Source organism: Notamacropus eugenii, chromosome 2 (genome assembly GCF_028372415.1).
Source record: "Notamacropus eugenii isolate mMacEug1 chromosome 2, mMacEug1.pri_v2, whole genome shotgun sequence".
In the NCBI taxonomy this organism is placed as follows: domain Eukaryota; kingdom Metazoa; phylum Chordata; class Mammalia; order Diprotodontia; family Macropodidae; genus Notamacropus; species Notamacropus eugenii.
Window position 1 is genome coordinate 466,482,062 of NC_092873.1, and position 26,549 is coordinate 466,508,610.

General features: G+C 42.4%; 1 protein-coding gene across 1 annotated transcript; it reads right to left on the reverse strand.

Annotated features, from left to right (window-relative positions):
* Nucleotides 1-408: 408 nt before the first annotated feature.
* TOR3A (torsin family 3 member A) lies at nt 409-24,461 on the reverse strand. The gene is made up of 6 exons (XM_072648536.1): nt 23,843-24,461; nt 19,720-19,833; nt 14,564-14,829; nt 9,825-10,000; nt 1,786-1,910; nt 409-1,312 (listed from the first exon to the last, which is right to left on the reverse strand). Exons 1-6 carry the CDS (start codon nt 24,156-24,158, stop codon nt 1,062-1,064), a joined length of 1,248 nt encoding a protein of 415 aa, XP_072504637.1. The 5' UTR covers nt 24,159-24,461; the 3' UTR covers nt 409-1,061.
* Nucleotides 24,462-26,549: the final 2,088 nt, after the last annotated feature.

Below are 26,549 nucleotides of genomic sequence, written 5' to 3' on the forward strand. Positions count from 1 at the left end.
GGGAAAAGAAGCAGGATTCCCAGAGCTTCAGGTAGCCAAGAATCAAGTCCCACCTTTATCTTCATGGCAGAATTGGACTGGAGTAACAGTCTAGACTAGTTTTGAGCTTCCATAGGTCGTCTACACTAGGTTCATTCTTGCTTTTCCTGAGGAATTCTCATCAATAGGTTCATATTGCTCAATGTGACAATCTAGAATCAAAAAATGTGGCTAGTTTGGGGCTTTTCTCTAACAGTTGAGGGTAAGATTCCCAATTGTCTTTTTTTTTTTTAACAGAATTATGCTTACTCCCTCCCAAATCATTATCTGTCTTTTCATTGAACTATCAGAACCAATTCAGTGTGTACTGATTGGCCTCCCTTTAGCAGGGCCTCGCATTTCACCTTTGCAAGAAATCACACAAAAGGGTTTTAGGAAAATATAAAATTTTAATACATATCTAACAAATTCTCTCTCCCTCTTCCTCCCCCCAACTTCTTTTTTTAAAGTTAATTTCCTTTTAAAAATCTAAGCAATAGAAAACTGTAATAATGTTTCCCTGGAAGTTAGACCTTCCCTATGCTGACGAAAGCTCTGTCTCACTTTCTCTTCCTGACATACTGGGATATTCCAAGAAAACATTGGAAGCAAAGAGGCTCTTAACTCCTATTTAAGTAAATCTCATTTTCCTCTTGCTCTGGGCTTCTTTAAGAGCCATACAAAGAGGATTCACTTCGACTTTAAACGCCCCAGCTTTTCACTTTACTCATTGTCCTTCCTTATGTACAAACCTTCCCCTCGCACTGTCCAGCAGCCACTGTTCACTCCATGGAAGGTTCCCCTAAAAGGCACCAAAATAATTTTAATGACTGGCAAATAACCCTTCTTTAGACACCCCACAGATATATAATTGCTAGAACTCAAGCTTTTCTTCCTGCCCTACAAAAGCCCCAAGGTAAAAGAGTTCCATCACTGATATCCCTGTGAGAGGGTGTCAAGTGATGTTCCTAGGAGGCCTTTTGGTCAGTGGAGAGGTAAACCACAGGCTCCCTCTGCTCTCATGCAGTCCTCTAAGGTGATCCTCAAGGCAGGAAGAGGTTGATTCTCTGAGAAATGGACTTACAGCCTTGAGCAGAGAAGAGTTTCTCTTTCTTGGGTACATACACCATCATCTTGGCAACTTTGTCCAGTGCCTCCTCAGTGTAGTCAAGGTCCCGGCTCAGGAAAGCATCTCGAGCACACAGTTTGACGTGATGGTACTCGAGTGGCAAGAAGGGGACAAAGAAGTCAATCAGGTTTTCCTTCACAAGTCGGCTGTGACCGAAGTTGCTGTCTGCAAACAAGACCCAATGTCAGAAACCCTCACCACGGTGTCCTATACCACCAAAACTTTCAGGAGGCCAGGGACAGGATTACTGCTTTTGTTTAAAAATCGCATAACCTTTGCCAAAATGCTCTGGGTCAATTTCTCCCTCTGTGTGTTGTAGAAGAGAAAGGACCTTCACCTCAAAAGACCTCGGGGGCCATTGTCTCAAATTCATGTTAGAGAAACTAAGCTGAACTTAGAGAAGTTCAACTTCCCGCATATCCACTCACTCTCCTTCCCCCCATATACACTCATACAATTCTGGGAAAGATCAGGTCAAGGAAGTGGAAAATTCAAACTTTCCCACAGTGGCATAGCAAGATCATCATTTAGTAGCCATCTTCCTCCCACATCCATTATCACAAGGCCTGCCTAGCTACCCCCTTGGCTGCCTTCAAGGGAGGCCTGTGCTTTGGCTGACTTTGGTTTGGGCTGCTTACCTGTGGACTTGAGAATCTCAGCGTGGAGGTAGGGCTCCAGGTCCTCCATTGTGATTTCTTCCCTGGGCCGTCCTGCCTTAAGCCAACTCAGGACCACTTCATTGATGGTGTTCCCCCCAAGGTTACTGGAAAGGCATGAAGGGGCTTGTTATTTTTCCTTTTTCTGTACCAAAACACCTTCCAACAAAATAGTACATTTGTTTGGGGGGAGGGCATGACAGAGTCAAATCCTTCCCCAGGAAATCCTTTTCTAAACCAGAAGTTGAGGAGAGGAGGATGTTACTACATCAACTAAGTAGCATTGGAGCAGCCAGGACCTAACAAGTTCAAGGCTCTGTATGACGCTAGGGGCAGATGATAAGATCATACATTTAGCACTGGTGCTGATGTCAACAGGCATTGATTAAGTGTCCACTATGTGTCAGGCACTGTGCTGGGAATACAGAGGAAGGTACAACAGTCCCAAGGAGCCCCCAGTCTAATGGGGGAGACTATATGCAAACAAGTATGGTCACTCCCTACTAGATAAATTGTCAAAAGAAAAATTTCAAACTCTTTGGAAATATGTTCCAAATGGCATATTGTAAGAGACATTCAAATGAAAACAAATCATTTTGATACATAGTTGTTTGCATGTAATTCCCACAACCAGATTGTGAGCTCCTTGAGAGCAGATTCTCTTTTTGCCTGGCTTTTATACCCCACAAATTGGCAAAGCTGAAGCCCAAGTGGAACACTGTTGGTTGTCAAAAGATATTGTTGGCACTGTGGGTTAGACCAACTGTTCTGGAGGGCAGTTTGGAATTACACAAGAAATGTGAGCAAACTGTCAGTACCCTTGACCCAGTGATCCCATTATTGGGCAAATATCCTAAAGGAGTAAAAGACAGAAAGGTACCAAAATATTTGTAGCATCACCTTTTGTGGTAGCAAACAACTAGAAACAGAGTTGGTGTCTGTTGGTTGGAGAATGGTTTGGTTTATAGATATAATGGAATATGGTTGTATAGTAAGAAAATGAGTAATTCCAAGAAACATGTAAAGATTTGTATGAATTGATGCAGATAAGCATCAATGATGAGACGAAATAAGCAGTTTCATAAGAACAACATAGACATAGAGACTACACCATGGTGAATGAAAAGATTCCTAAGATGATGTTAAACTCTAAGTAACTGAAAAACCAAAAATGGTCTTGGAAGACAAATGATCTAATAAAGCTTGTGGCAGAGAGACAGGAGATTGCTAGAATAAAATGGTATATACAATTGTCAGGTGTAATCATTATATCCAGTGTTAATGTTCAAATGTTTTTTCTTTGTTATAAGAAGAGTTTAATTTGGAGGTGGGTAGAAGTCTTTTTTTCCACCCAGAAATTACTACGATATAAAAACAAAAGGCATTAATAAAAATGTATTTTTTAAATATTGACAATATTTGCAAATCCTAGGAGCTGTTTGAGAAATAGTAGGAAGGACAACCCTCTTGTTTAATTTAAGTCTTGGGCATTATCTTTGGATATTATTAATCTACTTCTTGGGTGAATCCTTTATGACCCCTACAGACATAAAACATGAGCCCTTAACCTACTTCCTTCTTCCTTCTCCTTTCTCTTCCCCTCTCCCTTTGCCAAAGCCGCAACAAGCAGACCTCAGCACGTTGGCATCAGCAGGGTTTGACAACAGATGACCCAGATTCACATCTAGTTACTAGTTTTCTAGTTGCTACCATCTATACCATGTGATTTGGGATCAGTCACTTAACCTTTCTCATCCTGTTTAAAGTTCTGTGATTTAATGGTTCATGCCCTGGTCAAATATCTCTGTGCCCCAGGAGGCCAATGTGACTATTCTAAGCATTAATCTAGCTCTTGAGCACCCATGGGTGTTAGGTGTTGCATGTATGGGTTACAAAGAAATGGCTAGAACCTCTAACTACATACTACTATTTGCATAGCTCCAGTTGCCCTTTTTTTCCTGTTTACTAAAGCTCTTGCTCAACTCCTCACCCTGTGCCAGCTCACTTGACTTATGGGCAGACTCCTCTGAAAAGGGATTGCAACTTCTCGTTATCTATATACACAGGGAATACATAATCAATCATCAGGTGAAAAGCCAACCCTTTTACATAGCCAAGTGAATGCCCTGTAGTATAATTACCCATAGAAAGTGAACTCAGTTTTAGACATGTCTATCTCCCTTAATTGGAGGGTATCCAGATGACAGTACAGCACAAACTTCTGCCCAGAATCTCTCCCATCTACCCTCAGGAGAATTATATAGTCCGCTGGTTGTTTCAAAGTTTACTTATTTTTTAAAAATTTTGATTAGTATGGCTATGTTTATATGGTGCACACTGAATTTGGAGTTGAAGAAATTAGGTCCAAATCACTTCACCTCTGGGCCTAAGTTTTCTCATCTGTAAAAAGAGGGATGTTGGACTAGGTGACTTATAATGTAGTCCCTTCTAGTTATAAACTTATTATCCTACATTCTCTGAACATATCTAAACTTCACAGAGGATGTTATCTCCATATTATGGATCAGAAAACTGAGTTTCAAGAAGTTTCCGTGATTTTCACAATGTTAACAAAGCTAGTAAGTAGTAGTAATAAGTAGTAATAATAAGTAATAGTACTGGAACCCAAATCCAAGTAATCCTGTGGTTCCATATCTCTCAGTTCCCAAGCCCAGTTCATCTTTCCACGAAGCTAGTATTATCTTGATTTTACAGTATCTCTAGGCTTTATTTTTTTCCCCCAGAAATAAATACCTTAGACCTTCTTTACCTTTCCTCTCATTGTAAATGACTGTCATGGCTTTTTCTCTACTGACTACAAACATGCCAATGTCTCCCTTACCCTGAAAAAAACTTGATCCTTCCATCCCGCTAACTATCATCTTATATCTCTTTTACCCTCTGTGGACAAAACTCCTGAAAAAGGCTGTCCACTTTCTTCCCTGTCACTCTCTTATTAACCTCACTGTTCCACTGAAATTACTCTCTCTAAAATGGCCAAATCTTAATCACCAAATCCAGTGGTCGTTTATCAGTCATCGTTCTTCTTGGTCACTCTGCCTCCTTTGACCTTGTTGATCACTCCCTGATTTACGTTTTTCTCTTGGTTTTCAGTACACCACTCTCTCATGGTTCTCCTCCTGTCTTTTAAACCATTGTTTCTCAGTCTTCTTTGCTGGATCTCCATCCAGCTCATGCCCTCTAACTGTAGGTGTCCCAAAGAGTTGTGTCCTAGACCTCTTCTCTTCTTTCTTTACACTACCTCACTTGGTGATCTCATTAGGTTCCATGAATTCAGTTACTAGGTTGACAGTTCTCAAATATACTTATCCCTGTACTAACCTCTTTACTGACCCCCCAATCTTGCATCTCCAAACTGGAGGTCCAGTAGACATCTTAAACTCAGTATGTCCAAAACCAAACTCATCTTGCCTCCTAACCCTTCCCCCCCTACCCCAACTTCCCTTTTACTATAAAGTCCCTCAAGCTTGCAACCTAGGCATCATCCTTGACTCTTCCCCATCTCTCACTCCCCTCACACACATGCTTCCAGGGATGGTCAGTTTCTGCTTTGCAGCCTCTCTTGAATGAGCCTCCTCTATTCTTATAGATGAGTTTTTAGTCGGGACTTGAAGGAATCTAGGAAAGCCAGTAAGCAGAGATGAGGGGAGATCATTCCAGGCATGAGGGACAGCCAGAGAGAATGCCCACAGTTGAGAGATGGAGTGTTTTGTTCATGTAACAGCTCATCTTTGGGAAACCTTTCTCAATCCCTCTTAATTTTATTGCCTTTCCTCTGTTGTTTCTTATTTATCCTGTCAATGATATGTTTGTGCACATTTGTTGACTTGTTGTCTTGTTTCAGTGTAAGCTCCTTGAGGGCAGAAGCAATCTCTTGTCTCTTTTTGTATCCCCAGCAGTTAGCACAGTGCCTAGCACACACGCACACAACTTGTAAACTTCTTTGGATGCAGATAGGTTAGTCTGCACAAATGGTTAGTCTGACAATGCTTGGTGCTGGGGCGCGTGGCAAACGAGAGTGTGCAGTGGCAACCCTGCATTTATTGTGGGCTGCCTGAAATTCTTTGGTGGGCCATATGTTGTGCAGGCCTGGCCTAGCACATAATAGGCACTTCATAAATGTTTATTGACCGATCAGATTGTTACCTTAGTTTCCTGTTTTGTAACATAAGGGGTTGGTTTAGATGATCACTAAGATCTCTCATTCCTAACCCCATACTTTATTCACAGCAAGTATTTCTTAAGCTAATTCTGAACTTTACCCCATTTCATCAGTGGAGAGACTGTCCTCTTGAATATCACTTTCAACTACCACTGTATTTATAGTACAAAGGGACCATTCAGTCTTATCTAGTGTAACCTATCTAAATATTTGGGGTTCTGAGTCAAAAAAAAATTGGAGGATAGAAAGTCACTTCTGGAAGTCTTCTCCAGCTCACATCCTTGTTTCATGTAATACAGATGAATGTCTATGCTTTTCATAAAGATCTCTAGGGAAAGAATTTCCCCACTCTCAAGTAGTTTGTATGCCTAATACTTTTTCCAGACCTCACTTAATTCTCATACCATCTCTGTGAACTACATGGTGGTATTTCCATGTTAGTGTTGTATAGACTGAGGTCAACCACTCACCTAATGGAATATGACTTAATTTATGGTAAAATTGATAATTGAGGGTCCTAACCTTTGACCTACAACTTTCTACTAGTCTTCTTCCGACCATAAATTAAAATATTTCTCTTTTACCCCTGTCCAAATAGAAAAGAGCTCACCACCATTTTCTTCAAATAGTTGCTCTTACAGGTAAGTACAGTTACGTTTCCTTATTAGCTCTATAGCCCCTAAGCCTACTGAGCAGCTTCCATCAGGAAAGTAACCATTGGGAACTGAATCAGGAAACTTCCTCCACCTCCATGAACAAGTACAAGCTTGGGAGTTTTCAGGACTAATAAATTTCCTACAGTAAAGAAAGGTAGCTTGTCATAGTGCATTAGGGAGCCCTTCTAGAAGGTAGGAAGACCTGTGTTCATGTCCTGCCTCTGACTGGCTGTCTCAGTGAGCCTTGACAAGTTACTTAACCTCTTGGACCTCTGGGGAACTCTAAGACTAGAAGCTGTAGAGAAGGTGCTGATCTATACTAGACAGAGAGAAGGAGGAAGGGAGGAAAGGAGGGAGAGAGAGAAAGAGAGACAGAGAGAGCATTCTCTCTACTAATGAAATCCTGTATCTAATTCCTTTTCCTATTCCTCTCCTCCAATAAAAGGCTAATACACTGGTGACAAGCATTCTCTGTGTATTTGCTTTTCATACAAACAAAAAGTTTTTTAGATAAAAGCACCAAACCCCTTCAGGGTCTGTTTGTGAACATTTTACCCATACAGAATCTAACGGTATTCCACCCTTTTGTTTAGGATCCTTGAAAGCAGATCCTAAACTTTTAGCAAGAATCAGCAGGCATTCAGATAATCCCTAATGGGATCAGAAGGATGCTGGGGAAGATGTAATCCTTATATTTGATGAAGTATTAAAGCAGCTGTCTGGCACCTAGCCTTCTACTAACCTCTTACCTACCATGTCTTCTATAGGCCTTACAGAGATGGCTTAGAGACTTTCCATTAATTGCACTTGAAAATGGAGGTGGATGAGAATGCACACAATCCCTAACTACCTACAGTATGTGGAAAGGCTTCCTTTAACCATCATGAAAGACTCTTTCCACATGATTATGCCCAATCAGCTACAGCTAGAGCAGGATTCCTATTCCCTTCCAATTTGTGCACATAGTTCTAAATCTATTAGATTTTGGGTTTCTGTTTATTTTAAAGTCACTTCCTGGCAATTCTATGAGAGAAAAGTTACTTTTTACTACCTTCGGTATCTTCACACACATCACCAAATTCAGTGCTCTCTATCCAGATGATTCAGTAAATATGGTGAACTGAATGGTTGACTTAGTTGTGGGCTGAGGGTGGGAGGTGTCACCAAATTATCACCATTAAGTTAGACTTTAAACCAGAAAATCTTTTCTTGTTGGCATCTTTCTCCCAGGGACTCAAGGTTGTCTCTTTCAAAGCTTGTCCAAGAGTACAAAGACCTGGGCAATCTCAAAGAAGACAGGTCAGTGGGGGAAAGGTGCTGATTTGGGCAGACAGGAGATGGCTTTGGGAGAAGGGCACATTGAATGAGGTCAGTGACCCAAATATTACAAAAGCAAACTTTTATCTGAAAAATCTCACAGTCTGACCTCTGTGCCATTATGAAACTTATACAAATCAAAGGCCAGTGGGTGAGTACAAGTGATTTCCCAACAGATGAAGTACAGATATAGTCATCCAACCAAATAAAACAAGAGGAGTAAGAAAGACTGAGTCTGTCTTACCAGTCTAGAAAAGAGGACATAAAAGGTGAGGGCTGTCTAGAAAAATGCTTGCCAGCTACTTGTTGCAATTTTTACTAATTTGTGAAGTTTTGGTGACCAAATGGCCTTACGACTCAAAAACTTAAATGTGATCCCTTCTCTTCCTCCCTCTCCCTGGGTCTTGCTCCTCCCATCCTAGGCTCTCTCCTCCCTACCTCTTGAGAATGAGCTCCTTGAAGATAGGGATGATATATGAATGCTTGTTGACTAACCCTTAAAGAGAGTCACAACACATTGGATAAAAGAAAAAAACAAAACAAAACTCTCTTTCGTTTTCCACATCCTAAGTATAATTTGATTTGAGAAACAGATCAAAAAGTCTCTTAACTTCTTACTCTGACATGATGAGTGAATGAAGAAGAATTGGGGTCAGGGGTGAAAGGAGAAGAGAGAAGGAAAGCAGAAGTAGCAGTTATCATTTTTAATGAATATGGAGAGTAAATGTGGGCCTAGAGCTATGGGAAGGAAGAGAATATCAAGAGGAGAGAAATTTCTGCAATGAATGAATGAATAATATGTAGTCCCTCCCAAGTAAGTTAGTCAGGAAGTCATGGTGGAGGATTTTTGAGGAATCATTTTATGAGGCCAGGTCAGCTCCTGAGTTCTCCTCTTCAATGAAGACATGCACCGAAGTGCATCCACTTCAGAGTTTTCCACCTAGAGAGGAGCTGTCTCTCTCTCTATAGTTTGATGAGAAGAGCCTGTGGAAAGGCATTCCTTTAAGTTCCCTGGAATTCTTATCTCCTCCCCAGTGGATGCTATCTTCTTAATGTTCAAGTGTGACATGGAAAAGTCATTTAGTGGACAAAGAAATGTTGCCAAATGGCCTCACCTTGCTGTACCTCGATTTACCTTTCCTTAAAATGGGGATAAATTCTTCTTTAGCCCCTGCATAGAAGAGGTGCTAGATGACATAGGAAGCCTTCTTGCAGAGTTATCTAGTACATCTTCCTGTATTCAGATAATTTTAGAAAGCAGCCAGCTAACAATTTTTCTTTAAATCTAAGAAGATTACTCAGCCTTCTTTAGTAATACAGTTTAGGGTTTTACCCTTCTCACAGCTGGAGCCATTCTTTTCTGATACCTAACTCAAAAGTTCTGCCTGCCTATAATTATTTTAAATTCGTTCCCATCTTGTCACTGGAAATAGAACAGTTATATACACTTCTCAGATGAATATCCCTTTGCCTACTCAAAAGTTGGAGTTACATCCTCCTTTCTCATTCATTAGCTTTCAGCGTAGTAGTTATTCCATAAACCAACCGGTATTTATTTATTGAGTACCATGTGTCCAAGACTCTTAGACACAGTAGGGAAGATGTGACATCCTTATGACTGTGTCTCTTATACTCTAGTTTCAGGGAAAAAGCAACCCATGACACAACTGGAAAACAGCTTGGGAAAATAGAGTCAAGAGCTCCATGTGTTGGTGGTACAGCCCTATACCACACATGACAAACCCAGTTCCATCAGAAAAGCTCCAAAACTGACCGTATGTGAATACCCAGAAATCAGGGTGAAAGGAGTGTGGGTGCTTGGCTTATACTTTGGCCCCTCTGTTCTCTTGTTCCCCTGTTCTTACCTGAGGAAAAGGAAGATGGCTCTCCGGTAATCGACCTCCCTGATGGTATCATAGTGATCCAGCAATGGTTTCAGAGTCTCCAGCAGACTTGGGGGTAGTTTCTCAGCCTCATCAAAGACAAACAGGGCTTGGCCACAGCGCTGCACTGTGTCACTCACCTGTTCCATCAGCTTTTCCTGCACAGAGATAAATGCGAGACCAGGGTGAGACATTAAAGGCAGCCAGCTAGGCGTTGGGTTGGATATAGAGTGCTGGACCCAGAATCAGAAAGACCTGAGTTCAAATTCTTCCTAGAAAAGTCATTTAACATCTCTCTGTTCCATTTTCCTTAACTGTAAAATGGGAATAAAGACAGTGCCTGCATCCTGGAGTTGTTGTAAGGATAAAATGAGAAAAGATTTGTAAAGGGTTTTGCAAATTTTAAAGTGCTATCTAAATGCTAGCCATTATCCTGGGTACTGAGAAGTTTGGAATGATGGGAGTGTCTTTTCTCCAAGAACATCTGGTGCTATTGGGAGTGACCTGAGGGGCAGGAGCCTCTTAGATGGTCCCCAGAGTAAATGTTCCAGCTGAGAATATTCCAGAAGCTGTAAAGAGATGAAAGTAATGTATCATTATGCTAAGCTATGTGTGGTGAATTCTTACCAATTACTGATGTAAATAGATTACTAGAGGCAGCTAGGTGGTATAATGATGCTGGACTTAAGAGCCTGAAAGACCCAAGGAAAATCCTGCCTCAGAAATTTAGTAGTTGTGGGATCCCAGGCAAGTCACTTAATCTCAGAATGCCTCAGTTTTTCCTCATCTATAAAATGAAGCTAATAACAACACCTGCCTCAGGTGGTTTTTGTGAAGATAAGTGATGTAGCAAACCTGTCAGTGCTATAGAAATGCTAGCTACTATATTCAGTGGATGACTCCACTGAAATCCTTCTCCAAGGGCCCCTGGTGGTGCAGAGGGGACCCTAGGTTCCCAAGGACTCTGTCATCAAGTATTCAGATTCTGTCAGCTCCTAACAAGCTAGAACAGCTTCCAGTATGGCGGTAACATATAGACAGACTATATATCTATCTTCTGAGGACACAAGGAACTCATGACTGGCTTGGCCACAAGGTAATGAATTCTTCAATCATAGCAACTCTCTAAGAAAGACCATCTCTTAAGTCCTGGAGGGGTTTTGATCTGTGATCATGGAAGGAATGCCCACACCGAAAAAAATCACCTTGATTTTATGGACAAATCTATCTTTCTTTAGCTCCAAAAAGAAGCCCTTTCCAAAACACAGTGGTGAGTAGAGAATATTGAGGGTGCCTGGAAATCTTCACCTTACCTGGAATTATTTCAATTATTTACAAAGTACAGAGTTCTTTTCCCTTCTAACCACCATACACAGAGCATGCCCTTCTATTCACACACATAACACCACCAACGTATGTGCTCACGGGTGTACACGAATGCATCAGCTGCAGAGCTCAGCCCTGTAGTCTTAGACAAGAGAAAACTTGGTGGGGAGCAGGGGGTGATGCTCATTCACTGTCCTTGAATATTTCAAGGGTTGTCATGTAGAAAAGATGTTTATTTTTCTTACATGTACCTGCAGAGGTGAGAACGAGGACCAGTGAGTGGCAGTTACAAGGAGGTAGACTTTAACTCAGTAGAAAGAACTTTTTAATGGTTAGAGCTACTCTAAGATAGAAATTGATGATGATCCTTTTCCTAAATGTGTGATTATAAATGAACTATTTCTCTTTGCACCTCAGTTGCCTTCAGGGTTACTGTGGATAAAATGCTACCCACATTTAGATTGTGTTTATTAAAGCATGAAATAATTTAAATATGTTATTACATCCTATTAGATGATAAGGGCAGGCACCATGTACTTATGCAGCACTTATACCATGTACCTTCCCCAGAGCTCAGCACAGTGTTCAACATAAAACTTAATAAAAGCTTGTAGAATGTTGTCAAAAGCCCTGAGCTGCGCTGCAGAGCTGCTCCGCTTGTCTGTTTGATCCATTATTCCATAATGAATTTGAAGAATCCTAGATGTAATCCAGCATCACCTAATTGATTAATGAGGTCTTTAGTTTCTGTATGATGGGGCACAATTTTGAGGTGAGGGTATTGATAACACCAGATCAACACCTCGGCAAACTGGTCTTCCTGGACCCAAAACCACCATCATTGGGTTGCCAACACTCTCACATTAAAGCTCTCTAAACTTTACCCAGCTGGTCTTAGATAACAAGCAGACATTTGTTGAGGATGCCAACATTTTTTTCTAGCTTGATGAGACTTGGCAGACCATATTCTCTGCTAGTCTAGGCTTTGAAAATCCAGGGTCATCTCCATGACCTGATGAGTCACCTAGGCAACATCCCCATTTATCTAGGCAAACTTTTCTACACAAGCTCAGACTGAAACTAGCAGGTTTCAATAGTAATCCATTTCCTCTTAGAGGGAATGGGTGGTGGGAGAAGGGTTTTATTCCACCATTAAATACACAATAACAGTGGGTGTCATGGTGTTAGAAAGTTGGCTGGGGCACCAAGGGGTTCAGTGACTTACCTGCCCATGGTCCCACAACTAACACATATCAGAGGCAGGATTTAGATGCATATCTTCCTGACATCAAGGCTGACCCTCTAGTCCAAGATTTCTTTTTGTGTGTCATGGGCACCTTTGACAGTTTGGTGAAATCTATAGACTCTCATAATGATGTTTTGTTATGTCTTCATAATTGAAGTGCTAAATTTTAATTAGAAGTTAGTGAAACTGACGTTCATGGATCACCTGAAATCTATCCACAGATGCCCAGGTCCATGGACCCCATGTTAAGAAATTTTGTTCTAGCTACTACGCCATTGTGCCTCTCCCCACCCCCACTTTTTTTTATGAGTTTCCTAAGAAATTACCTTAACAATTTCAAAGGAAAAAACTCTAAAAATCAAAACTAAAAACCAAAGGAGGATAACTCTCCAATGATGTCAGGGAAGGCAACAGGATCCTAGATTTAGAGATGCAAAAGACTTCTGAAGTCTTGCACCCTTCACTTTACAAATGAGGAATCTAAGGCCCCAAAAGGTCAATTTGACCAATAACACCCAGGTAGAAAATGAGAGAATTGGAATTTAAACTCATACCTGGGCAACTCCCAATCCAATATTCTTTCCACATATGTCCTATTCTGATTTCACTTTCTTCCATACCCAACCTTGACCCAATGCTCCATTATTTCTCAGTAATTATCACCCAAGAATTTCTGGTCCCTCTGATCTGTCAATCTTCATCTCTAGGTTATCTCCACAATGTGATTTCTCAGCTCCTGTACCAAGTGTTCTTCATGTTAACTTTTGATTTAATTTGAATAACATCCATGATTCCATCAGGGTGAGGACTCCCTCCATGGATCCAGATCAATACCTTGGCAGACAGGTGTTCCTGGCCCCAAAACCACCATCATTGGGTTGCCAACATCCTCACATTAAAGCTCTCTAAACTTTATCCAGCTGGTCTTGGATGACAAACAGACATTTGCTGAGGATGCCAAGTTTTTTTCTAGCTTGATGAGACCTGGCAGATCATATTCTCTGCTACTTTAGACTTTGAGGTCATCTGCATGGCCTGATGAGAACTCAGAGTAACACTTTAGAGGAAGTTTGTTGAAATATCCTACTGAAGATTTTGTCAAAATTTATCCTTTATGTTTTGAGAATAAACTATTATATATTCCTCTGATTTTGTGAATTAACCTCAAGGTTTTTGATAACAATTTCATTGGTGACATTATCACTCAGTACTTTGATACTTTGGAATAGGGAAGAGAAGTAGATCTGTGATTTCATTATCAGTCAATAAACATTTATTATGTGCCTACTATGTGCCCAGTGGCCATTGTGCATTCTTTGTCATACTGATGAAGAAACTCCCTCTACTAATGCATTTTGGTGCTTTTGCTGCAACTTATAGTCTTAGAGAGTTGCCTCGTATAAAAAGAGGTTAAATTAGTTACATGAGGTTGCATGACCACTATTCACTAGAGACAAGACTTGAACCCATGTCTTTCTGGTCTCAGGCTAACTTCCTGTCCACCACACCACACTTTCCTTTTTTACTTTAACCATCAGAAAAAGCCTGTCTGCTTCTCATGCTCCATTATTCTATGGCTTACCATTCATTCCTATGGAGGTTTTTTGATAATGTGTGGCAAATCATTTCATCTCTCTTTCCTTTATTTTCCTCCTCTGTAAGATGGCGGCTGGGTCAGTTGCCCTATAAGGTCTTTTCTAGCTCCAAATCTCAGTATCTTATGTTGTTTGGCAACAGCACAAGGTCAGGGCTTAAATGGTGATCCCACTGCATTCTCTGCTGGATTCAGAGGAACTGAGATGTCCTCTCCCTAGGTTTAGCCTGCACAGGATGCCCTCCTTGTCCTCTCTGAAGACCCACAGCCCCCATACTCGCATTTAAATAGAGAAAAGCTGTGAATTCTGATCTCTTTTAAAGGTTAACCCCCCTCTTGTTCTTGTTGAAATTAGAAAATTCACCCTCCCGCTGCCGATTGATCCTGTCTTTGACATGTTCAGTCTCCTCTGAGAGCCTGTCTGCTTCCCTGCAGTATCTTCTGCAGGATCCCCTCAGTCTAGGTGACAACTGACTAGGTTCATGGATAGGACTCTCCCATAACCATGGCTTCTTCACTGAGGATGTTCTCCATAGACCCTCCAGAGCTTCTCACCTTGTATGTGTCCACATATTTCAGATGAGGGAAGTGAAGCATGGAGATGAACACCTGAACACACTCACTCTCCAGCCCATCTCGGTAGAGGTGATCCGCCAGCATTCGAGCCACAAAGTTCTTGCCTGTGCCAGACCAGCCATGAAATGACAGGACTAGAGGTTTCTCTGGCTGGGGCACTGAGAGGAAGCCCTTTACTGATTTCAGAACCACTTCGTGGGCTAAGTGCTGACCGTGTAGTCGGGTGCTTAAGTCTATCTCCAGGCCTAAGGGGAGAGGGAAAAAGTCTATATATATATATATATATATATACACACCCACACATACACACATCCATCAGACATTACACAGTAACATAACTAGGTGGAGGGCCCAAAGTAATACAACTATATTAAAGGATAATCTAAGACCAGTCTTCCATTTTTTTAAATATGGGAATGTTAGGGTTCAGTCATTCTTTGTCACACCAGAGAATAAACCCAAAGACCAATGAGCCTAAATTGTAGCAAAAGGGACATCACACTTTCCCAATTCTCCTTAATTCTAGTTCTTCCCTCTGTCAATCATCTCCCACTTATCTTGCATATAACTTATTTGCCCACAGTTCTTTACAGGTTGTCTCTCCCATCATATTTGGAGCTCCTTGAGAGCAGGGCCCATTGTTTTCTTTGCCTTTCTTTGTGTCACCAGAGCTTAACGAATGCCTGGCGTATCGGTGCTTAATAAATATTTATTGACTGATCAACAAATGAATTTTATAAACATGATAAGCGCCTACTACATGAAAGTCCCTGTGAGGTTTCTGGGGCTAGAAATGTGAACGATGACACAGCCTGTGCTCTCAAGGAGCTGAATAGGGGCACGTAGAGACAGAATAGTGTATTATGGTGGAAAGAGCCCTGGATTTGGAGTCAGTGGGGTTCAGTTCAAATCTTAGTCTCATTACTTGCTGCATATGCGCCTTTGGGCAGGACATTTAATCTGTCTGATCCTGAATCTCCTAATTTTTTAAATGAAGGTGTTGGACTGGGTGATCTTTATGGTATTTTTCTAGCTCTAAATTTATACTGGTGAAGTCTCAGAATTGGATGGGGTTTACCAGGTCAGTTAGTCCAAACTCCTGCCTGAAATATAGATACCTTCTGCCTTAAACTAAAGGATGCTATAAAATATCCTTCTTTCAAGATCTTAGAGAGTTCCTGAAATGTTTCATTTGTGGGCTCTTCGATGGAGAAGGATTTTCAGCGACTCCAGCCCTTATATTTTATAGGATAGGGGCCAGTAACCATGTAGTGGAGGAAACTTCTTTTTGTCTTTCCCAAAGACTTCTACGTGACTTTGGGCATGTCCCCTCACCTCCCCCAAACTCCTTTCTGTGATATGGGAATAATATTACCTGCACAATCTGTCTTCCAAGATTGTTGCTATTGGATAGTAGATCCCCTTCTTTACTAGACCATAAACTCCATGAAGATATTTCTCATCTAAACTTTTGTGTTTTTCCTAGCACCTAGCACTGGCCCTGTACATAGTCAGTGCTTAATAAATAGATGTTGTTGATGTTATCACTACCATCATCACAGAGAACAAGGAGCACTCAGGTCAAAATTCCTGAGTAAAGGAAGAAAATAGGGGGTGAGAGGAGGCTGAATGAAGGAGCTGTTCACAAGCTGTGGTCCTGAGAGAGACCAAATAACCTTCATGATTGACTGGCCATGGATCCCTTAGGAAAGGCATACTAGGGAAAGCTGAGAAGCTAGTGTCTCACCTAGGTCAGTTACTGGACCCACCTAGTTCAGTTACTAAAGACACTGGAGACGTTAAAGGTGCATCCAGCTAATAAGACCACCACATTTTCAAGACACTCAAAACCTGCATCAACTCAGTTATTCTCAAAAACTGCCAAGATGCAGGAAGGATATAGGTATCAGAATACCCTCCTGAGGTCGAGAGAGGTCAGTTCAAAGACTGGTTCTCCTGTTTGCAAACTGTATATTTGTATACAAGTGATTATCTTTGATTCTTTTTCTCCCTTTCATCTCCTATCCATGCAGTCAGTTCTAAGGCATGTCCTTCAGATTCTATCTACAAAATATAGTTCATTTCCATTCCCTTTTCATTCTCACTTCCATCATTCTATTATAGATATTTGTTACCATCCATGCATCTATTTCAACAGATCTTTTTGCTTCATTCTTTCTTCTCCATATGCCAAGCACTATGCAAGGAAGTGATACAGAGACAAAAATGAAATAGTCCCTGCCCTTAAGTCCCTTCTTGTGGAGGAAACTTATACATGTACCCATCAGTTGAAACAAAATACATACAAAGCAAATACAAGCCAGCCTTCGTAACAATGTGACAAAATGAACATTTTTTACATGCTCATGTCACTCTTGTCAGTAAGCTCTTAATGAACACCTAACAAAGTTCAAGCACTTCGGCTGGCATGCCAACATCTTGCCATCCTACCTATCCTGGCTAATTTCCTATTACTCCCCTTCAGACAAACTAAATAGTTCACCCCCCAAATGAGCTTTTCCACTTCCTTGCCTTTGCTTCCAGTGTTCCCTATGCTTTTCTTTTCTCTTCCTCTTGACCACTTGGAATTTCTGTCTTCACAACATCTCTCCATCTGACCCATTGTCTCCACTCACATAGCTACCATTTTAGTTTAGGCTTTCCTTGCCTCTCATCTAAGTTGTTGACACAGCTTTGTGATTGGTCTTCTTGCCTCAAGTCTCTCTCCACTTCAGTCCATCCTCCTGACTGCTACCAATGTAATTTTCCTTAAGCACAGATCTGATCACAATGTGACTCCCCTACTCAACTCTACTGTCTTCTGTTCTTTTCAGGATACAATCTAAATTCTTCTGTTCAACTTTTAAAGCCCTGGACAACCTAGGTCTGCACCCTGTGCTTCCAGTTTCACCAAACGCCCCTCCCCTTCCACACTCTGTGATCTAGCCAATAAGGCTGCCTCTCTCTTCCTAGCACATGACACAATATCATCCCATTTCCTTCTCTTTGTTTTGGCCATCCCCGTGACTAGCATGGGCTGTCTTACCTCTGTCTCATAGGGCATCTCCCTTTCTTTAAGCTGTAGCTTGGGCACTGTCTTCTACATGAAACCTTTTCCTGATTCCTGCAGTTGCTAGTGCCCTTCCTCCTAGACTACCCTGTATTCAGCTGTTATGGATCTATTAACTTGATATTTGTGCGACATTTTTCTGTACTTACTTGTCTCTCATTTAAAGGTAAATTCCTTATGAGTAGGGTTGTTTCATTCTTTATGTTTGTAACCCTCTGTGCTCAGCACTGTGCCTGGCATAGAGTAGATGCTAAATAAATATTTGTTGATTGACTGATAGATTCACCCTATTGAATTTATGCTTATTCAATAAAGTACAACTCATGGGCTTACTCATGGAGGCTTTTATGATGGCCATGACCAATATCCTAGGACTTAGAGCAGTCTTACATCTCTCTAAAAGCATCATGCATGTTGTGGTGATATCTCTGTTTGTCACATGCCCAGAAGAGGTAGCGAGTTCCATGAGGGCAAGGGCAGAATCTAAACTAGACCAACACACCCACACAGGGTCATGCCTACAGTAAGAATCTGCAAATGTTTGTGGGTTTGGACTTCATGCTTACTTTCCTTATAAACTCATCTGAAATTAGCACAAGTTTGAAGTGAAATATAGCACAGCCATTCCTAGCTTCTGGGACCCTTCACCTAACATTAAGAGAAATGCTATTTCTGAATATTTAAGAAATTATGGGTTAGGTGGATCTTGTGCCTTCATTTGATGCTCACAAAGAATGCTTGGGCTCAGAATACTCTCAGCTGTGTTCCACATCAGTCCCTTCCTGACAGCAGTGAATGGCCTGGGAGCATTGACCTCCCCTGTTTTTCTACGCTTCCCTGCTTCTGGGGTGCCCCACACATCATCAGGCTGCTCAATCAGCATTGGTTGATGTGGTCAGGCTAGAAAACAGGGTGGTCTGATCGTGGTTTAAGCTGCCTCCATCACATTCCATCTTCTGTCCTGGTGATTTTGGCACAGGCTTTGCCCCCATCCCACAAATAGACTCTCCTCTTAGAGGATTCTGCCTCTTAGACTCTCTGGCTTCCTAAAGTTCATCTGAAAGAGCTTACATGATACCTATTCCTGACACCCCTAGCAGCTAGGCCTTGTGTCTTTTCCTATCATTTTATTTTCTTTGTATGTATTTAGTTTCTATCAATATGCATACAAAAGAATGTAAGCTCCTTGACTTGAATGAAACAGGGACTGTTACATTCTTAATCATTAAATCCCTGGTGCCTTAGCAATAGTTACTGATACAAGTAGCTATTTAACAAATGCTTGTGAATAGTTTGATGGCCTCCCATCACTTCAGATCCCTAGGCCCCTTCCTTTGGAGGGAAGGAAAGAAGCATCTATTAAGCTCCTACTATGTGCCAGGCACTACACTAAAAGCTTTACAAATACTATCTCCTTTGATCCTCACAACCTTGGGAGATAGGTGCTACTATTATTCCCATTTTACAGTTAAGGAAACTGAGGGAGGCAGGTTAATTGATTTTCCCGGGTCACATAGTTAATAAGTATTTGAGGTCAGATTTGGACTCAGGCCTGCCTGACTCCAGGCCCAGCAATCTATCCACTGCTGTATCCTACGTCCATGCAGTATACAAGTTTTTCCAAGAGTGCTAAACTTGAGAGTGTGGAAGAGCGAAGGGTACAAGCATTTATTAAGCGCCTACTATGTGCTAAGCACTGTGTTAAGCACTCTACAAATATTATCTCATTTGTAGAAATGGGTGCTGAAACCCAGGCTCCTTCACTTACTGATCCTGTATCCTTAGTCAAATGGCTTCACCTCTGACAAGCTATTTAACCCTTCTCTGAGCCTGATTTCCAGATGTATAAAATGAAGCTGATAGCATGCCTACAAGTCATGTGACCCTGATTAAGTCCCTTTACCTCTTTGGGCCTCAGTTTCTGTATCTGTAAAGTTGGGGAGGTTGGATGATGCAATTTCTAAGATCCTAAGATGATTCTGTTCCAAAACTCAACCCACAAAAGTACTTTTAAATCTGTAAAATGCCATAGGAATGTGAGCCATTGTTGTTATTACTAATTTACCTGTGATGTTATTGATTATCCTGCAGTCACCCCTGTCACAGCACTCCTTGAAGTGACAGTACCAGTTGGAAAGGATATCTAGGTATTGCTGGCCCAGTAGGGGAAGGGTCCACCCTAGAGAAGGAGTATGAAGAAAGAAAAAATGGGTGAGAGCAGCAGCACAGGAGCCTGGGAAGAAGCAAAGAAGTCTTTAGTCTTCAACTTCTTTTGTGTAAGTTGTTTCTGTCTCTTAGCACCACCCTATGGCTAGTGAACAGAGTATCAGGGGCTTTCCGAGAACAGGCTTCATAGACTGATCATATGATTTACAGGAAGAAGGGACCTTGGAAATCATCTAGTCCATTTGTCTCACTCTGCAGTTAAAGAAACAGAACCGAAGATGATACCACTAAGAAACTGTTTTCATTCCCCAATTGATAAATGGTCAAAGTATATGAACAGGCAGTTTTCAGAGGAAGAAATTAAAGTTGTCTATAGTCATATGAAAAAATGCTCTAAATCACTATTGATAAGAGAGATGCAAGTCAAAACAACTCTGAGGTACCACATCACACCTATCAGATTGGCTAACATGACAAAACAGGAAGATGATAAATGTTGAAGATGTGGGAGAGTTGGAACTCTAATTCCTTGTTGGTGGAGCTGTGAGCTGATCCAGCCATTCTAGAGAGCAATTTGGAACTATGCCCAAAGGGCTACAAAAATATGCATACCCTTTGACCCAGATATATCACTTTTAAGGCTATATCCCAAAGGGATTATAAAAATGGGAAAAGGTTCTACATGTACAAAAATATTTATGGCAGCTCTCTTTGTGGTGGCCAAGAACCGGAAATTCAGAGAATGCTGAACAAATTGTGGTATATGAAGGTAATGGAATTTTGTGGAATTGTGTTATAAGAAATGACTAACAGTCGGACTTCAGAAAAATCTGTAAAGACTTATATGAATTGATGCTGAGTGAAATGAGCAGAACCAGAAGAACATTGTACTCAGTATCAGCCACAGTGTGTGAGGGCTGTTTCTTATAGACTTAACCTTTCACAGCAATGCAAGCACCTAAAATATTCCCAAAGGACTTTTGAGGAAAAATGCCATCCACATCCAGAGAAAGAACTATGGAATCAGAATGCAGAATGAAGCAGACTATTTTCTCTTGTGTTATGTTTTGTTTTGGTTTTTCTTATGGTTTCTTTCATTCATTTAATTCTTCTATGCAAAATGACTAATATGAACATGTGTCTAATAAGAATGTATGTATAGAACCCATAGAAGATTGCATGCCTTCTCAGGGAGGGAGGGGAGAGGGAGAGGGAGAAAATTTAAGACTTATGGAAGTGATTGTTGAAAACTGAAAACAAATAAATTAATTATTTTTTTTAAAAAAAGAAACCATTTCCTTTTACCCCCTGAACTCCCATCCTGCTGCCCCTCTGTTCTTACTGGGTGCTCACTTCCCATCCCCCACTAAATATAAGCCATGCTCCACTTCATCTCCCCCTTTCCCATGTCCTTTCTGGTTCTAGAACCATAAACAAATCAATAACCATCACTCCTAGAAAGGATATCAACCAAGCAACAGTGGATCCATTCCTCATAACCTTCCAGGGCCATCGTCTCCTTCAATTGGAATGTAAGGTCCTCGAGGGCAAGGGCTACTTAGCTACTCAGGGCTCCAGTGAGGTACTTAGCACCTAATAAAAGCTTAAAACACATTTATTTGTTTCCATTTATTAAATGAGGTGTCCTAGGCTACACAGGTTTGGCAACTTTGGGATTCAAACCCAGTGTTCTTGTCCCTGTACGATTGCCTGTATTACTCTCTTCCTCTGAAGGTCTCTTGTCTAACTCAGGGTAGTAGTGAGGCTGACTCTGTTCTGAGGAGGAGCCCAGTGGGTCCAGCAGGACAGCTGCCCAGTCATCTACCCCAGGGAGATAAAGGTGCTATAAAGGTCACCAGCCTAGAGAACTAAAAGCCACTTAATCCTTCTCCCTATCACTGGGAGCTTCAAATTCCCCAGGGAATAGAAAGTTGGATTTTGCCTCATTGGCATTCTCTTAACAGTTGGTTGACTGAAACTTCCCATTTGAACCTAGCAAGCTACAGCCCCTTACACCCAGCTGGCATCCCTGTTCTCATCCTTTACTTCCATGTGGGTACTCCCCTAGAATTCCTTGCACACACAGTGAACACATCAGAGAAGGGATTGATTAGTCAATATACCCAAGGTATCAGACAGTTAGATGTTAATGAGCAGAGGCACAAAGTAGCCCACCCCAGATGGAAATAAACATTGTTTTACTATATTATATCTCATTATAATAAAATCCTAAGACCTGTGCCAGTTCCTTTATCATACTGAAATTTGGTTGTATTCAATACAATTTGAAATAAATGGATATTTGCTGAAGCTTTTTCGTTGGACAGAGGATTTTTCCAGTGTTTGTTGTTACAGGATTTGGTTCGAGTTTTAGAACAGAATCATTTTAGGATCTTAGAAATTGCATCATCCAACCTCCTCAACTTTACAGATAAAGAAACTGAGGCCCAAAGAGGTAAAGAGACTTCACCAAGGTCACATGGCTTGTTAGTGACGGAGCTAGATCAAAGCTTTTCCTTATACCCCTTTGTGGTGGTTATTTAGTCATTTTCAGTTGTATCCAAATCTTGGTGACACCTTTTGGGGTCTTCTTGTCAAAGATACTCAGAGTGGTTTGCCATTTCCTTCTCTAGCTCATTTTATAAATGAGGAAACCAAAGCAAACAGGGTGACATGACTTCCCCGGAGTCACCTGTCTCTAGTCTCACAGTCACTAGCTGTGGCTAGTAAGTTTCTGAGGCCAGATTTGAACTCAGGTCTTCCTGACTCCAAACCTGACCCTTTATAAACTGCACCATTTAGCTGTTCTGTTATACTCCCTGTATTTCTCCTAAATCATGGGCTCCATGAGAGTCCAGGGAATAAATGAGTGAGTGCATGGCTGAGTACAGCCATCCCAGGGGGAGATTCACAAACCTCTAACAGGGTGTGTCAGGCCTCTCCATTTGAATATTTCTTAGGGATATCTCCTGACTTAACCCTAGGATTCAGGCAGACCCAGAGATTGCGTTGGAATGTGCCTTGTGGAGAACTGGGGAAGTTCTCAAGGACAGAGACCCAGAGATTGGGTTGGAAGGGGAAGGAAAGTATATCCCTAATGCTCAGCACCAACCACTGTATATGAGGCTGGTCTAACTATTGTCCACCCTTTCGGGCTGAGAGGTGAGAAAGAAAACCCATGTTGACAGTCAACATGGCATAGCTGAGTAACTGAATAGAATGTGGATGGATCCATGGAACCCAAGAAGGGAGGAAGGGCACTGCTCATCTGGTCCTTATTGATAATCCTTTGGCAACCCCAGATTATAGGGAATTAGGGTAGCCAGGACACAAATTCAGTTCAGTTCCTCACATCCCAGCCCTCCCTCCAAGTCTTGACTCTCAAGCATCTAGGAGATTATGTGGGTCCTGGTTACAATAGGTCGCAGCAGAACCAGGCAGGATCTGCTGGTTTATCGGGTCCATAGGGAGGCAGTGGGATAGAGTGAAGGTCTCTGAGGACAAAGGAGACCTGGATTGGAAGCCTGCCTCTACATTTCCCAGCCATGTGCCATCATGGGCAAGTTACTTAAATAAACAGATCAGACAAGTCCAGAAGAAAATTTGTGATCCAATGGCATAAACTTGTAAGCTTCAGTTTCCTCATTTATAAAATGGAGGTGATATTATCAGTGTTATTGAGGAATATAGTAATGTACATAAAGCTCTTTGCAAATCCCACAACTCTGGGAGGTCATGCAGTAGAGGGGGGAAGGAGTATTGACTCTAGTCTAGAACCCAGGGGACCTGTGTTCAAATCCCACCACTAAAGCTTATCAGTTATGTAATTTTGGAGGAGTCATTTAATTGTCCCCTAAACCTCAGGTCCCTTGTCTGTAAAATGTGAAGGACTGGACTAGATGACTTTTGAGGGATTTTCCAACTCTAGATCAGCACTTCCATGTAGATATCCGTTATAATTATTAATCAGGAGGTGCCTTGCTAGGCCTGGGGAAGGGAGTGAAGGGGCTGCCGTGTCTTACCCAGTGACTTGGAGGCAGCTTCCTTTTCCTCATCACAGTCCTGGGGCCACACTTGGCAGGAGAGGTAAGCCCAGTACTTTTTGGAGAGAGTTGTCACCGCCTTCACACGGTCAGTCAGGCCCTTCCCCATCTTTTTGACGATGGGGCGCCCCTGTCTGTCCCACCAGGTCTCTCCCCCATGCTCCCCAGCTGCCTCAGGCAGCAGCAGCAAGAAAAGGCAGAGAAACAGAGCAGGCCCCCGGGACAACATCACTTGGTGGCCTGGAAGGTCCGGATGTCCCAAGTGTCTTCTGGGACTGCCTGATAAAGTGAGCATCAGGGCACCCTGGGCCGGCTGGGTCCTCTTTAGGCTTGGGTCTTTTCCGGGCTCTCTGAAATGCCTTGGCTGGTGGGCTGGACTGCTCTCTCACTTCCGTCAGCCTGGGATTGGTGTTGCCAGGGCAACAGACTCAGTGCCAGCTATCAGGGCGGGAGGGAAGCTCTTGCTGACTCCTACGCACTAGGAGCTGGCTCACTGGGGCAGACTGGCAGTTGGTGTCAGCTAGGGCAACATGCCATCTTCTTCCTTCCAGCTGAAGCCCAAACACAGGCAGTTCCGGGAGCAGCCACAGCCCCTGCCGGACTGGCCCTGGAGGGGCAGAGGAGGTCCCAGGGCAGGCCGTCCTTAAGACATGAACCCTGGGATTCTAAACCAGCCCCAGAAAGAGCTGGCGGGGGAGGGAGGGACTTTCAGTTCGCTCTCAGTTACCAGGAAATCGTGTATCTGGGGGAGGTGGTGTGGGTGGGGAAGGACGTGCCGCCAGACTCTGAAACTGTCCCTGTCAGTCATTTGGACAGGCTGTGGTAGCCACATGCCAAGGTCACACAAGTTCTTGCAAGTTCCCTCTGCGGACACTTCTGCCACTCAGGTGTGTTAATATGCAGAGCTTGGGGAAAGGCCCTTGGCAGTCAGCTTGTTGGAGCCCCCCACGGAGCAAATGCGGGCCCAGCTGCTCTGCACACTGGCTGCTGCCCCAGGCCCTGTGATCCAAGGGGAAAGAAACTAGGAGCAAATAGATCTGGGCTCTGGGTCAGGCTCTGAAGGGAACCAGCAGAGCGGCCTTGGGCTGCTGACTTCCCCTCCCAGAGCCTCACAAGTAAAATGCCGACTTACCTGGCCTGTTTGTTGGAGGAAGCAGTTGGTAAATGCAACAATAGATAGCCATTGTTATGTAAACCTAATGTCCCCAGAGGTCCCCAAGGCCTCGGGCTAATCGGGAGGAAGGGGTCTATACACAAAGGAAATTTTATTTACAGGAAAAGTCTCATCCACAAGCTCCAGAGGAATCCTAGATTCCCCAAATCCTACTAGGAGTATTCTCCGATGAAGAAAGCTTGACTTTGAGGATTGCACTAAAACTGGAGTCCTTGTGCATCATAGCATGGCTCCCTTCAATGCAACGTACATGTATTAAGTTCTTACTATGTCTAGAGAGTTGTCTTATGCATTGGCAGACTTGCAAAATTTAGATAAGACATGGTTCCTTCTGTTAGTGACAAACGACTCACAATAAGGTATCAAGTAAAAATTTATTAAAATGGAGTTCAAAGGAATTGAACGCCTTGGCCAAGGTGAAGGCCTTTTTATAAAGTTCATGCAAGATAGATCCTCGCCTCAGAGAATGGATTGGTCCATTCTCTTTTGGGTCACAACCTTCAACAGGCCTATTAACAAACTCGGTTGGATTCTCCTTTCTGATAGGCCGTCTCTCAAACTCGTCAGGCCTGCGCATCAGTTTCTGATCTTCACCTGACTCTGCTAGGCCACAGGTCGACTTTCCCTTTAGGAAGTTTTTACCTTGTGGAAATGAAACTTCCTTTTGTTTCCTACACTTCCTTCACAGCAGGAACTCCTCATCACCCTGTGTATGGTTTAGTAGGGAGATAGGACTGGCTAGGTGGTACAGTGGATAGTGCACTGGGCTAGGAACCAAGAAATTCATCTTCTGAGTTCCTACCCCAGACACTTAGTAGCTGTGTGACCCTGGGCAAGTCACTTCACCCTGTTTGCCTCCATTTTCTACAAAATGAGCCAGATTAGTAAATGGCAAAGCCCTCCAGTATGCTTACCAAGAAAACCCCAAATGGGGGTCAGAGAGTTGGATACAACTAAAATGGCTGGACTACAGTAACAGCTATGTCACATGCCAAGCACATAAGAAATTGGCAAATAAAGTGCTTCTGTGAGTCCTGGGGCTAGGGTTAGGGGAGGTGATCAGGGAGAGCTTTTTGGAGATCTCTGAGTTGTTCGCTAAGTTTGAGTAGGAGAGAGGAAAAGGCACTCCGCGTAATGGGAACGATTAAGTATTGGGGAACAGAAAAGAGCTGAGTTTGCCTAGCTCAAAGGGTAATACTCAGAGGAGCAGGAAGGGCTGGACATGAGTCTTGAGTACCTCGTATGCCAAGAAAAGGAGTCAGAACTCTAGTTGGACCATCTCCAGTTGTCCTGATCTATATCTTGCCACTGGATCCAGGGGGCTCTGGAGGTGAAAGTGAGGCTGGTGACTTTGCCCAGCCCTGCCTCACTTAAATCTGATTCACTTGCATGTCATGGCATCACCTCCCTGATGTCATGGTCTTCAAATAACAACAATGACAGGTAGGCAGGGAACCATTGAAGAGCTTTCATAAGAAAAATGAGGGATTTGGAGTCAGAGGATTAGGATTA